Source organism: Narcine bancroftii, chromosome 7, assembly GCF_036971445.1.
Source record: "Narcine bancroftii isolate sNarBan1 chromosome 7, sNarBan1.hap1, whole genome shotgun sequence".
NCBI lineage: Eukaryota > Metazoa > Chordata > Chondrichthyes > Torpediniformes > Narcinidae > Narcine > Narcine bancroftii.
In genome coordinates this window covers 197,655,985-197,670,180 of record NC_091475.1, presented here as the reverse complement: position 1 = coordinate 197,670,180, position 14,196 = coordinate 197,655,985, and the positions used below count along the sequence as shown (strand labels likewise).

At 41.1% G+C, this 14,196-nt stretch overlaps 1 protein-coding gene across 7 annotated transcripts in view; it reads left to right on the top strand.

Annotated features, from left to right (window-relative positions):
• Positions 1-14,196, top strand: part of herc2 (HECT and RLD domain containing E3 ubiquitin protein ligase 2) — a 217,185-nt gene that overhangs the window by 115,867 nt on the left and 87,122 nt on the right. For 6 of the 7 annotated variants that reach the window (XR_011342331.1, XM_069891912.1, XM_069891911.1 and 3 more), the window contains 5 exons: positions 82-278; positions 7,197-7,427; positions 7,529-7,664; positions 8,350-8,493; positions 12,881-13,020. Coding sequence is in view for 6 of the 7 variants with exons in the window: in XM_069891912.1 (XP_069748013.1) it covers positions 82-278; positions 7,197-7,427; positions 7,529-7,664; positions 8,350-8,493; positions 12,881-13,020 (848 nt within the window). In the remaining variant the exon portion in view is untranslated. The remainder of the gene's footprint in view (positions 1-81; positions 279-7,196; positions 7,428-7,528; positions 7,665-8,349; positions 8,494-12,880; positions 13,021-14,196) is intronic. The other variant, XM_069891907.1, reaches the window with a different exon arrangement.

The window sequence follows — 14,196 nt, the reverse complement described above, 5'->3', positions numbered from 1 at the left end:
ATGATGTATTTGAAATAATATACTCAGAAAAAAATAACAATGAATACATGGTTAAAGTATTTTTTGGCTGTCTTTTCATAGAAGGAATGCTAAGAAGAAGAAAAGTTAGACCTCAGGCTTCTCTAACAGCCACGCACAGCAGCACTTTAGCAGAGGAAATAGTTGCCCTGTTGCGAGCCCTTCACTTTATGAATCAATGGAATGGACTTATCAATGAGTACATCAATTCTCAGCTGAATTGTGTCAGTGAAATCATGGTAGATAAACAAGCAGAGGCAGTAAGTACATAATTTAATTTCATTTCTCCCCCATTTGCTTGTATGATGCCCATTATAGATTGTCACTTTACAGCCTATTATCCTGTTAAAAGTTTTTGTTAAACTTTATATTGAACTTAATTTCTTAAGAACACGAACCAACAATGAAAAAAAATGTAGAATTATACAAAAGTTGTAGAATTAACGGCAGCTCTGCCACTGGTGCAGACCCAGTAGAAAGGAGACACAGCGCTGCTCTGAAGGGTTCAACTTCCCAGTCCTAATAGGCTCCATACAGGCTTTAAAAGACCTGTTAAAGGAGATGATGGTTCTTATTTTAAAATCCTGCAACCGCGAGGTCTGTGCCTAAGTTGATGGCACCTGTGCTCGGTTGCAGCCACAAGGGATTGCAGACTCGTGGGAGCAGCGGACTAGTGCAGGGCACCAGAAATGGTAGAACATTCCACCCCCCCCAACCCCCAGCAGAAGAGGCAACCCTACAGGGAAGGTGACCTGGCGGCTGAGCCAGCAAAGAGCTCAGCAGCTGAAGAACACATAGGCTGCGGGCATCTTGTGGTCGGGGGACCTCCCCAGGCTGCGGGCTTCTGGAGACTGGCTCATGAAAACCAGAACTGGGATTTGAGAGAATAATAAGGGCAAGAAAGGCTCCAGAAGCTCCTCCAGAGCTTCCTGTTTGCGTCTGACGTTTGGATCTGGAGCTCAGGTGCCGATGTATCAAGCAGGAGTCAGTCAGGCTGCGGAGGCTGCAAGAGCACTGAAGGCAAATTCATGGACACTCGGTGACTCTGAGGGGACTCTCTTTTGCTTCTTTCTGTCTCTAAGGGGCACTGTGCAATGCTAATGGCGAATCTTTGCCTTACAGCAATCTAAAGGCAATTTTGTGTAATATTACCGGTTCCTTTATTGTTATTACATAATAATAAAGGAATTTTGGAAAAAAATCATTTGAATTAGAGCATCAGTTCCTTTCACCTCTCCATAATTTGCAATTTTAACTGGAAAAATAAGTTAATTCATGGAATGTACATGGATATTCTAACTCAATTCACTTAGAAATAGGTTGGGCTTAAAACTAAAGTTTGTTTTTATTGTTATTACTATATAATGTTTGAAACATTTCTGAGAGTTGATAGCATATACTTCAAATTAAGATACAGGTATTCACCAATTAACATCCGTTTGGGCAACATTCGACCGCATATATGATCTTGGTCCCATAATTATTCAGTTACCGCGAACAAGTCCACAGAAATTTAGAAAAAGCGATCGCTGGCTATAGGAAATTGTGTACTGTATACCCACACTGATCTGACTGCCCCGCACTCTTCCCACAGCCCCTTGTCGGTCCCCACATTAATCTCTACTTGCAAATAAAAAGTTTACAGGTAACACTTGTTAGGTCTGCTTTGTTCATGAATGAGTGAGACAAACACCAGACTGAGTCGAAATCAGGGTTCTTTGTTCTTTATTACCGGATTGTAACACTTGCAACTAAACATGTTAGTCGGAGAATGCATTCTGCCGTTATCAGCAAAATGGTGATTTTTTTATACCCTTGGATACATGCTTAGAACATCATCATATCATTACTTGTCCAATGACTAAAACTGTTGCTATCCTTTCCCTGCTAGCTTCCTGCCTCTCAATCCATCAATGTCTTTCTTATCTTGTAAGTACAAGGATGCATTCACATCTTGTTACAGCCCTGTACAGGTTAACTCTTTACACATTCCCATCTCATGATGTTTTACCTAACAGGAGTACAAGGACACCTCCCCTTCTTGTTACAGCCCTGTACAGGGTAACTCCTTACACATTCCCATCTCATGATGTTTTACCTTACAATCCCTCCTTTGTCCTCTTTAGAGGACAATCTCGCCCTGACTATGCTACCACCGCGTTACATTAGTTCGCCTATTATTGCCAAGCTCTATACGGGTTCTGTTCACAGGGTAGTTCGGCTGGTGGGCGAGGGCTCCCCCAACCCTCCTTTGCGTACACCCCCCATCCGTCACCCCGATCCCATTGCCCGTTTACAAGTTTCATCCCATTTGCCCCCAAGCAAAAAACTAGCTAACCCCCCGTACATTAGTAAATTCCCAAGTTAACATATGGTCTACAATCTAATTCATAATACTTGTTCTACAATCTGATTAATAATGTTTGTGTTACAATCAATGTTATAATATTTGTTCTACAATCAAGGTTATAATATTTAGGTTACAAGCAAGGTTAAAATTATATGTGTAACAATCTAATTCACAATCCCTCCTTCCCATCACATTCCCCTTCAGACTCCAGATCGATCTCAGCAACTTTCTCCGCCTCCTGTAATGTGAGATAATCTTGCTCCACAGCCTGCACAGCTTGATATTTCGGAGGCAGTTCATCACGGTCAGCAAAGGCTCTCTCTATGGTCCTCGTGACCAGCGTTCGAATGCATGGAATACAACAACAGCCACAAGTGATAAAAATTGATACAGAAATGAACAAACCCAGCAAAAGTTGTCCTAACAATGTGCTCCATCTCCCAAACACTCCCTGTAACCAGGATAAAACAGGATTGGAGACTCCAGACTGGGCTTTTAATTCTTTCGCCAATGCCCTAAGTTTCGTTAACCCCTTAGTGAGTGATCCATCTGGCCCTGTGTCAACCATAAATTCAATTTTTTCTCCATTTACCGTCCCCCAAATTTTTGGTGGCTCCCAGGGAGGCGTGATTTTTGATTCTCCTGGGCACCGTCAATAATCAAATTCAGCACCTTCCTCAATATAGTCATTACACTGAGGTGCCTGGACTTGTTGATCACTCTGCCACCCCCCGATTCTCTGGGGCCCATCAATGTGTCCACCCCTACCCCTTGCTTGTCCTCTTAAGTTTCCTCCTCTTCCCCGATAGCCTCTAATAGAGGGTAATCTTTTTCCCCTTGCTCTCCCAGCCTCCGGACAGTTCCGCTGGTAGTGTCCAGGATTTTGGCAGTACCAGCATACTGCATGTTCCCCTCTATACATTGTACCTAGCTGTCTTTCCCAACCATTTCTTACTTGGGGTCCCGGATTTATCACTGGCCCCATGACCTGTGGGACTATCTGTTGGGCCGCTAATTTAACCCCTATATGTTCTATGGCTCTCACCAATTTATCGGTTGTCTTGTCCACCTCCTTCTGGGACGCACTTTCTGACTTAGCATGCTCTGATTGACGATGTCGTTTGATTGCATGTGTCAGGTGTCTTTTCCACAAATCCTCTGACATTGTCTCTAATCCCACAATGTCCCTTAATTTTGCTTGAACCGTAGCGGGTAGTCCGTTTATTATCCCATTACGAAAGTGAGCCCTTCCTAAGGGGCTGTGGTCGGGTCTTTCTCCAGTCCCTGTTTCCCATAAGTCCCATGCTCGAGTGAAATACTCGTGTGCAGTCTCTCCTTCCTTTAGTTGAAGGGTTACCAAGGCATCCAAACTATAGGGTGTAGGAAATGTTTCTCTAAGTGCTTCCCAAAATTTATTCCGAAGTGGGTTAAATACTATTTCATCCCCCAATTTACTGCTTCTTACAATTCTCTCTATTTGCTTCAGGGCCCCTTCTGCCTTTAATTTTATCATGATAGTTCTGACATCTGCGAGTGCTAATTGTTCTTGGCAGGTTTCTCGCTCAAAACAAGAAATCCATGGACTAGCCCCATTACTCAACGGAGGTAGTTTTTTCATTAAACTCTCTAAGTCCATTCGTGACCAGGGTAAATATTTTTGAGTTCCCCGTCCCGTGATCAGTAATGGGCATTGATATCTCAATTTTGGGGATTTCTGCTCCTTCTTTACTCTTGGCATGCATTTATTTATCCCACCTTGTTCTGACTCTTCTTCGTCACTGTCACTGTCCCTATCAGCTTCCAATGTCTCAGGGTCAAAGGTATATTGGTCACGTTCATCTCTAAGATAATCTTTTCGGCCATAGTTTAGTTGTTTCACATCTTTCTCTTTTGTCCTAACTATGTCCAGGTAGGCATGTCTATTTTTCTCCCTCCCGAGTCTTTTCCTTCTACTTTCCTCCCATGGTGGATCGTATCTCGTTTCCTCATCTGTACTACACTTTTCGTCCTTTACTCCTATTACCATTCCTTCAGCTTTAATTTCTCCTGACAGTGTTGTAGTTATCTTTTCCACTTCCTTAAGTACACCTACCATTAATTCTTTTTGATCCTCACTGATCTGCCCCAGCACATTAATATCTCTGTTTAAGTTTTTAATGTTATCCTGAACCTTTTTCATGTTCCATTTCTGTATCTCTAACTCCTTTTCTATTTTCTTGGACTCCAGAGGGGTCTCTACATCTATTACTCCCCCTTCTATTTTTATTAAAGGGGCCTGTACCTCGTCTGATGTGTCCCTATTCCTGAGGTTCTTGTCACACCCCAGTGTCTCAATATCTGGATATAAGGGACGTGACTCCAGGATCCCATCTGGGGTGCCAGGGGCACCTTTTGACTCCACATATGTATAGGGCGGGGGTCTACAAGCTATTTCTACAGGGGCAGTAACAGGTGGGTTACCAGGGAGACCAAATTCTTCAAATAGAGCTAGGACATCGCGGTACTGAATCTCCTTCTCTCTCACCCTCTTTTTTGCTGACTCGTGATTAAAGATTTTGTTTTCTGTGTCCTGTTTTGTTTCTTCCAGCTTGTCTAAGACTCTACGTTTTAAAATTTTGTTTCCCTCACCTGTCAGGAACATCTCAGTGCCCCCGGGTAACCAACCCCTCTTCCTCCAGCGGTCTACACATTTTCGGAGCATTTTTTGTTTTTCCAATGCCGCATTACTGGTATTTCGCTCCTCTAATTCCTGATTAATTTCCTTAATAACTTGGTCAAAAGTCTTAGCAGGCAACTGTACAGCCATAGCTGCGGGACCACTTTCTAATGCCTGTTTTAATTTAGGTTCTTGTCCGTTTAGGGGATCTATGTCAACGAAAATTGCTTTTAAAAATGTCTCCTTGCAAGCTGGATGACTAATATCTTTTAAAGGAACAGTCTCTAAGTCTTGTCCTCCAATTGACTTCAGACTGTCCTGTATACTCTGATTGCTCGTTTTCCACTCTCTGTTTTCCCAAAGGGGTCTGAAAGTTAAATTACAACTAGAAAACCAAATATTTGGGCTATACTTTTGTCCTGTTTCCCTGTACCAATCTATGAATTTACGTAACTTTATCTCCTTGGTGATGTTGGGAATACCCTCATTTAACTTATCAAAAGTATTTCGAATAAACCGGGTGTCTCTTAGGAGTTTGTCAACTTTTTCATTAATATCTCCTACCTGATCCGGACACAGCTGTCGCAGCCTTCTGTCGTCGTTCTTGTTCACCAGGCAGGCGTCCCTGAGTACTTTTTTTGTTGTCTCAAGGTCTCTAGTGTCTGCTGTGGTATTCCACCACGGCGAATTGGGGAAATAAATTCTTAACTTCTCAAGTGTACAGACATTATCATACCTACCGGACATTTATAAGTCAGTCTCTCAGATACAATTGAGGCCAATAAGCCTGAACCTTTGTTTTCTTTCAAAGCCCAACCTTCACGTGGGAGATTTCTCCTCTTAATAACCAGTTTAGGGCAGAAAACTCAGGTCCTCAATTGTTTATAGACCACCTTCTCACTCTATTGGACTTTGCAACGACACAATAAAGACTTTTAAACTCTCGTAGTTTCTTGCGAAGCACTTAATAAATGTCATTCAAACACCTTAAGGACTTTTATCTTGTCTGTAATCACTTACGTGTTACAATCCTGGCATGCGACCTTCAATTGTGGTCGTCTAATTTGTCCGATCTCCAGTTCTTACTGACAATCATAAAGATTTTTAAAAAAAAAAGAGAATTTTGTTAAAACAGGCTTCTCTGGACCTTTTTATCAGCCGGCTGAGATGATTGTCAGAAAAAACAGAAACCGTCGTCCAGTGTTCACTCACCCATCACGTCGGGGTCACCAAATTGTTAGGTCTGCTTTGTTCATGAATGAGTGAGACAAACACCAGACTGAGTCGAAATCAGGGTTCTTTGTTCTTTATTACCGGATTGTAACACTTGCAACTAAACATGTTAGTCGGAGAATGCATTCTGCCGTTATCAGCAAAATGGTGATTTTTTATACCCTTGGATACATGCTTAGAACATCATCATATCATTACTTGTCCAATGACTAAAACTGTTGCTATCCTTTCCCTGCTAGCTTCCTGCCTCTCAATCCATCAATGTCTTTCTTATCTTGTAAGTACAAGGATGCATTCACATCTTGTTACAGCCCTGTACAGGGTAACTCCTTACACATTCCCATCTCATGATGTTTTACCTTACACACTACAGTATCTCATATAGGTTTGCTAAGTATATAATGTGTTAGCGCAATGTCCACATCGCATAACGCCCAATTTCACAAAACGTACCGTGGATGTTAAGTGGTGCATACCTGCAGTTTCTTCTCTGGTAGAAAATAGTTGCTCATCGGAGTTTTTATTTGTGCTTCTTTTTCCAATATAATTTATGGCATTTGTAGGCCTTGCTTATGTTGTGGCACCATTGACATATGTGTCGTACTTTAAATTAAGTGCTGTCGTAACTGTTCGCCTTTCTCCTCATAATCTTTTGTCCAGAATTGTTAACTGATGGAATGTTTTATGTTAATTACTTATTTTTGCTGTCCAAATGTCACATACCTTATTGATTCTGAAGCCAGGTGTGTTGTACCAGTTGGTTTTCAATCAAATGCGGAATATGAAGCAACTTTGTAGTCACTTGCTTGTTTTGTGTCTCACTGAGTGCCATACCATGTCCGCTCTTGGGAAAGAAGTTGACGTCTCTTTTCCATTAATTGTTATGCAAGAAAGTAAAATGTGTTTTGGTGTCATTCTTTTTATTTGTATCATCTTTAGACAGTTTTGGAAGATTACTTTCCTGATTCAGACAATCCAGAGATCGGTGGGCTTATGGCAGTGTTAGCTGTGATTGGTGGAATAGATGGACGGCTGCGACTAGGTGGCCAGGTGATGAACGAAGAGCTTGGAGAGGGGACAGTGGCTCGAATTACTCCCAAGGGCAAAATCACGGTGCAGTTCCATGACATGAGAACGTACAGAGTTTGTCCTTTGAGTCAGTTACAGCCGGTAGGTGCTATGTGGCTACTAAGCTTTACTTCTTGCCGATGCATTATCTGAGCTTTTGCCTTGAGAGGCCAGTTTATAAGGATAATTTTTATTTGTTTCAGCTTCCAGTGATTGCCTTTAGTGTCAACAGCTTACCATTTTCTGACCTAATGCTGTCTGTCTGGGCTCAGCTTGTGAATCTGGCAGGGAGCAAACTTGAAAAGCACAAAGGGAAGAAGACCAGTCAGAGCCTCAATGGTAATTAGCGTTTTCAGCCTTTGTATTAAACTAGAAAACCTTCAGGCTTTTAATGGGTCAAGAGCAGTGTCTGCAAGATGTTTGATGATCTAACATTTCTGCGATATCTATGCGACTCTGGTTTCACTTGTTTTGTAATTCTAAAGATGAATTGCAAAATTATCTGTGATTTTTAAGTTTCAATTAAAATGCTGAAATGTAACAATTCATCAGATGACTTTCAGTACAATTAAGGAACTTAAAATGATTGAAAATATCGAAGTATGATTTTTTTTTTTAAATAATTTTTCATTCACCACACCTGCCCTGTGCAAATGACATAATAAATATTCAAGAGATGGCATTGAAAGATGTACCTTTTAGATAAAAAATACTAGGGTAGTTTTCTTTGTCAAGTTTATTGCCATTTGATTACACTAGTACAACCCGATGGACCGAGTTTCTCGATGCAAAACACGCAGGCATACAACCAGACAAAACACCCGTTCAAACAATACATATGCAAGATAAGTATTTGTATATACAGATAAATATTGTGAATATGAGAGTCATGGATGGTTAGCGTGAGCAGTTCTTTGATAACATCATTTTAGATGTCATTTTAAAAGTATGAACGTTCATGATTAAATATGTCATCTTTGGCATTTTGGAATTTGACATTGAATCACATTCTTCCCCTTTTCAGATCAAGTGGATTTATTTTTGCTGAGATGTCAGCACCTGAGACTCTACATTCTTAAGGCAGCACGAGCTCTACTTGTGCACCAAGACAAATTGAGACAAATTCTTTCTCAGCCTGCAGTGTTTGATACAGGAACACTTTCTACAGGTATGAACTAGCAAGTCACTCTCTGTCTCTTTAAGGCAGAGTACTATGTTGTGCTATTTATTCAGGTAAGTGTGAAAGTTTTATCAAAGTTGAGCTTTTAACCAATGGTCTTGATTCAATAATATTAATTGTACCTTACTCAGGAACTTTCAGCTTGTTAAAGAGGGTTGTAATACATTTGCATTTTTACTATGTCCTAGAGTATGAATGTGATAACAAGCGAATAGAGAAGAGACCTTAATAGGGAAGTCCACATCATGCCCTGTCCAAGATAAACTAATCAGTACAGTCAAAATAGTTGAACTGGTTCCTGAATTCACTCGTGTTTGTGATACCTTGGTGTGTGAAAGTTGGCCAGTGATCACAACACAATGTTCATCTAGGAATAGATAATTTGCAAAGCACTTTAGGATTTTTACCTAATCTGAAAAGACCTATTTTGTAAATTTTCTAGTTTTCTAAATTATACCATTTTTAAACAAAAAATGTAATAGAGCTAACTTAAATGCATCCAAACTGATAAGATTTATATAAAGCTCAAAGAAAGGAAACTTAAGCCTGTCTGTACCCACAATGAACTGCGGCAGACTCTCTTACTGGGTGGGAAAAATGATTTTTGACCCTATGGAATAAAATATCATGTAAAATTATTTTCCTGGTCCCAAAGCCAAACAAAAGCTATTATATGGGTGGAGTGTGGTGTACAATTGTGCTGGAGAAACTCAGCAGAAGGCACAGAATTCTTGGGAAGTAAAGGGTACCTTCAAGGCCTGGGCCCTTTGTCAAGTATTCATCAGTGTGATCTGTAAAAACAAGAAGGTGATCTCTTTTGTCTTCTCTGAAGATGCATTAAAAGTCAAGATTTGTATCAAAATCAATAATTATTGGGTCTTGATATCGAGTAAAATTCCCATTATCTGGCATTCAATCAACCAGAAACACAAACTACAGGCTAAAAAAAAAAATTGAGGAAATAAATAAACATTAAGAAAGATCCAATAAGAAAACAAAGTTTTAATAAAAGCATGAATTAAGGTTTAATGTATCAGTTCAACACACAACCCCTTGGGGACAAATGTTCAGCTGGCAGAGTGCTCCAGTCGTGCCCTGCCCACAGCAGCTGTTTGAATAAAGTTAAGTTTGAATACAATGATGGCACCCAGGATGAAGAGCCAGCCAATGCCGCTCCCCGCTTGGTTGACTTTCCCAAAGTGTCTCCCGATCCCTGCCTGGTAATCATTATCTTTATTAGTAGATTATTAAGTATGTTGGTAGGCTTTATCTGTAAACTTGGGTGCAGGGGGTTAATTATGATGGTGGCATGATTAGTGTCGTGGCTAGTGCAGTGCTGTTGCGCATTGGTCAGGAATGGGATTCAAATTTAAAGGAAGGTGCACCAGGGCCGTCCAGGATAGTGGCATGGAAGTGGGTCTGGTTGCACCAAGGGCCTGCCTGATCAGGACACTGGCATGGAAGTGGGTCTGGTTGCACCAAAGGCCTGATCGGGACACTGGCATGGAGATGAATTGGGTTGTGCGAAGGCCTGACCAGAACATTTGTATGGAGATGAGTTGGGTTGTGTAAAGGCCTGACCAGAATATTTGTATGAAGGTGAATAGGGTTGTGTGAAGGCCTGACCAGAATATTTGTATGGAGGTGAGTAGGGTTGTGTGAAGGCCTGACTAGAATATTTGTACGGAGGTGAGTAGGGTTGTGTGAAGCCCTGACCAGAACATTTGTATGGAGGTGAGTAGGGTTGTGTGAAGGCCTGACCAGAACATTTGTATGGAGGTGAGTAGGGTTGTGTGAAGGCCTGACCAGAACATTTGTATGGAGGTGAGTAGGGTTGTTTGAAGGCCTGACCAGAACATTTGTATGGAGGTGAGTAGGGTTGTGTGAAGGCCTGACCGGAACATTTGTATGGAGGTGAGTAGGGTTGTGTGAAGGCCTGACCGGAACATTTGTATGGAGGTGAGTAGGGTTGTGTGAAGGCCTGACCAGAACATTTGTATGGAGGTGAGTAGGGTTGTTTGAAGGCCTGACCAGAACATTTGTATGGAGGTGAGTAGGGTTGTGTGAAGGCCTGACCAGAACATTTGTATGGAGGTGAGTAGGGTTGTTTGAAGGCCTGACCAGAACATTTGTATGGAGGTGAGTAGGGTTGTGTGAAGGCCTGACCAGAACATTTGTATGGAGGTGAGTAGGGTTGTTTGAAGGCCTGACCAGAACATTTGTATGGAGATGAGTTGGGTTGTGTAAAGGCCTGACCAGAATATTTGTATGAAGGTGAATAGGGTTGTGTGAAGGCCTGACCAGAACATTTGTATGGAGGTGAGTAGGGTTGTTTGAAGGCCTGACCAGAACATTTGTATGGAGGTGAGTAGGGTTGTGTGAAGGCCTGACCAGAACATTTGTATGGAGGTGAGTTGGGTTGTGTGAAGGCCTGACCAGAACATTTGTATGGAGGTGAGTTGGGTTGTGTGAAGGCCTGACCGGAACATTTGTATGGAGGTGAGTAGGGTTGTGAGTGTGAGGAAGGTGCGTCAAGACCCTGATCGGGACTTGCATGGAAGTGAGTCAGATTGCCATGGTGGCCTGACCAGGACTCTGGTGTGGAGGTGAGTCAGGTTGCGCTGAGGGTCTGACCGAGACACCAGGATGAAGAGAAAGCCGATGCTGCTCAATGCTGGGATAACTCTCCCAATGAGTTTCCCTATCTTTTCCTAGTATAGCTTTATTATTATTATTGGGCATATTAGTAAGACTTTATCTATAAATGGTGGGGAGTGGGTCTAATTATGATACCAGTACAGTTAACATAGCAATCAGTAAAATCATCGCCAGCGACTGGGGTTCAAATTTAAATCTAAATTTTATAATTACTAGAATTATTTAATTAAAGTGAACTTTACATAATTAAAAACTACAAAACTGATTTTGTTTTTCAAATTAATTTACATTTTGAACTGTCTTTTGTCTTTTTAAATGGTATATTCTTAATATAGGTGTAGTAGTTTGGCAAGAACGAGTCTCAGTCAACTGGAAAATTCGTACATCTGGCACCCGTGATCCCTGTAGGTGCTAGATAATGGAGATTTTACTGTACTATTATTATTTTTTCTGAGTCTTGAAATTTAAGAGTTTGATGTAATCAACATTTATCCTGGTATAAATTTATCTTTGTGTGAACGAAAGAACCCAGAACCATATTTTAAATGCCAAAGCATTCCTTGCTTTTGGATTTTGTTTATCCAGATGTAATAGAAACTTTTTCAACAATGTGACATGAAAGTCCCAAAGTCCCCCAAAGGTAGGCAAGTCCCCAGGTCCTGATGAAATGTATCCCAGAGTACTAAAAGAAATGGTGCAAGTTAGAGTTGGTGATAATTTAACCTGTACAGTTACTGGTGAGGCCACACCTGGAGTATTGTTAGCAGCTCTGTGGTCTCCTTGCTTGAGAAAAGACGTATTGGCTTTGGGGGGAGTGCAGAGGAAGATCGGCAAGTTGTTTTCAGAGATGTGGGGGTTTGTATGAGGTGAGAAATTGTCACCTTGGACTGTGGTTGCAAGAATTCATAAGAATGAGGGGGGTTCTTGTAGAAACGTACAAAGTTATAAAAGGGTACAGATGAGATTGAAGCAAGGAGGTTGTTTTTAACCTGTAGGTGAGACAAGAACTGGGGGCCAAAGCCTCAAGATTGAAGCGGGTAGGTTTAGGATAAAGATGAAGAACTGTTTTTAACCAGAGAGTGGTGAATCTGGAATTCTCTGCTCAGGGAAGCAGTGGAGGCTAGTTCATTGAATATATTTGAAACACAGTTAGATTTTTGCATCGTTGGGGAATTTATAGTTATGGGGAAAAGGCATGTTGGTGGAGTGGAATCCATGGCCAGATTAATTACGATCTTACTAAATGGTTGAGCAGGCTCAATGGGCCAACTGGCTCAATCCTTTTCCTATCCTTATGTTCTCATTGTCAGCTTCTATTGCTTGAAAAATGAAATCTCGCTCTCCTGCTGCTGGGCAGCCTATAAAAGCGGACTCTTCAATTTTCTGTTATGGTGTATATGGTAGCGCAAGTGTCTGAAGCAGTCCTGGTTTGGGTTTAAGTTAGTTCATAAATTTACACATGCAGCATGGTAACAGGCCCTTTTCGCCCATGAGCCAATTAATCTATAACTCCAGTGCATTTTGAAAGGGGGGGGGAAGGAAATTGGAGCACCTGGAGGAAATTCACTTCGACATGGAGACCATGTGCAAACTCCTTTTATGTAGCATAGGATTTGAACCCTGGTTGCTGGTACAGAAAATGTTGTGCTGACCTCAGATGAAGTAGTGCATGTCTAGGTGCACCCATTATTCTCTCATTTTGTGTTTTCATTTCTAGAGGACGCACCAGTTTCTTCTGGCAATGGTGATTTTTCACCTGACGGACCACAACCCCCGATGATCTTGCTGCAGCAACTGCTGAGTGCAGCTACCCAGCCTTCGCCAGTGAAAGCTGTGTTTGATAGATCGGAACTTGAGGTTTGCATTTTTTTTAAGCTTCCTTAATGAACCAAAAAATAGTTTTGTGAATCAGAATAGACTGATGGGCAAGCGATTTTTGTTAGATTAAAAACTGAGAAAGGGTTAGGGCATGTTACTGCAAAACCAATTTAGAGCTAGTTTCTTTTGCTCAGAGTTTTTTGGTCAAAGTTTAGTTATTAGTAGACTTGCTTTGTTTGCTTTTTGGAAGAAACCAGTGAATGGGCTATTTTCATAAGCCTGCATGTTCACTCTGGCTGGACAAGAGCAACACCCTAGTTTGGACTTGGCACCACAGTTTTCCAAAATAAGTTACACAACAGTTAATAGAAACCAGATTAGATGATGACTTTTCCTATCAGCTATACTTTATTTATAATTAAATCAAGCATCTCAGATTCATCGTGCAATACAAATAAAACTCATTTACTCTTTAGTCACTTAACACTTTCAGTTAGTTTCACAGCTTCCCAAAACCATCACAGTAAAAATACCATTATCTGGAATTCGAACAACCATCAAAAATATTGCAGAAAATAGAGATAAAATACAAAATTATAAAATTGGAGCCCCCCCCACCTCAATTCACCAATCATGCAATAGGCAATCTCAAGCAACCAGCAAATTCACTTATCTGACATCTACCAATCTCCATAGGTGCCGTATACCAGGGGTTTTATCTGGATATTCTCTACTCAGATGAATCTGGCCGTGGTTCGATTATGACAGGTTCTTCCCATCCAAAGCTTGCATTGGAGTATCATTAGTCTCAGCAGTTTTTTGTGATCGAGCATCTCATGGGGCATCTTTTTATACATTTTCTTCTAAATTTTTCAGTCGTTACAATTGGCTGCAAAGCCAGAGCATAGCTATAAGTCAACTCCTTTTCTACAGGTGTACTTGTTTCTTTAATTTTCTCAAATTCCTGCTGTTTTCCATAAGCACCTTCAACATCTGATCCACAATTATTTGCATTTAAACTTCCTCTATTTACCAGACTATCCTTGATGCAGAGTATTTCAAAATTGTATGTGTTCCTCTCTGTCAGGTATAGTGGGGGATGTTCACTGGCAGTAAAATTGCTGCAACCACATTCCCACATTGACAGGAACCGATGTCCAAATGTCAGCATGAACCAACTATACACAGTCCCAATGGAATTTTTGTTTCCAGTTC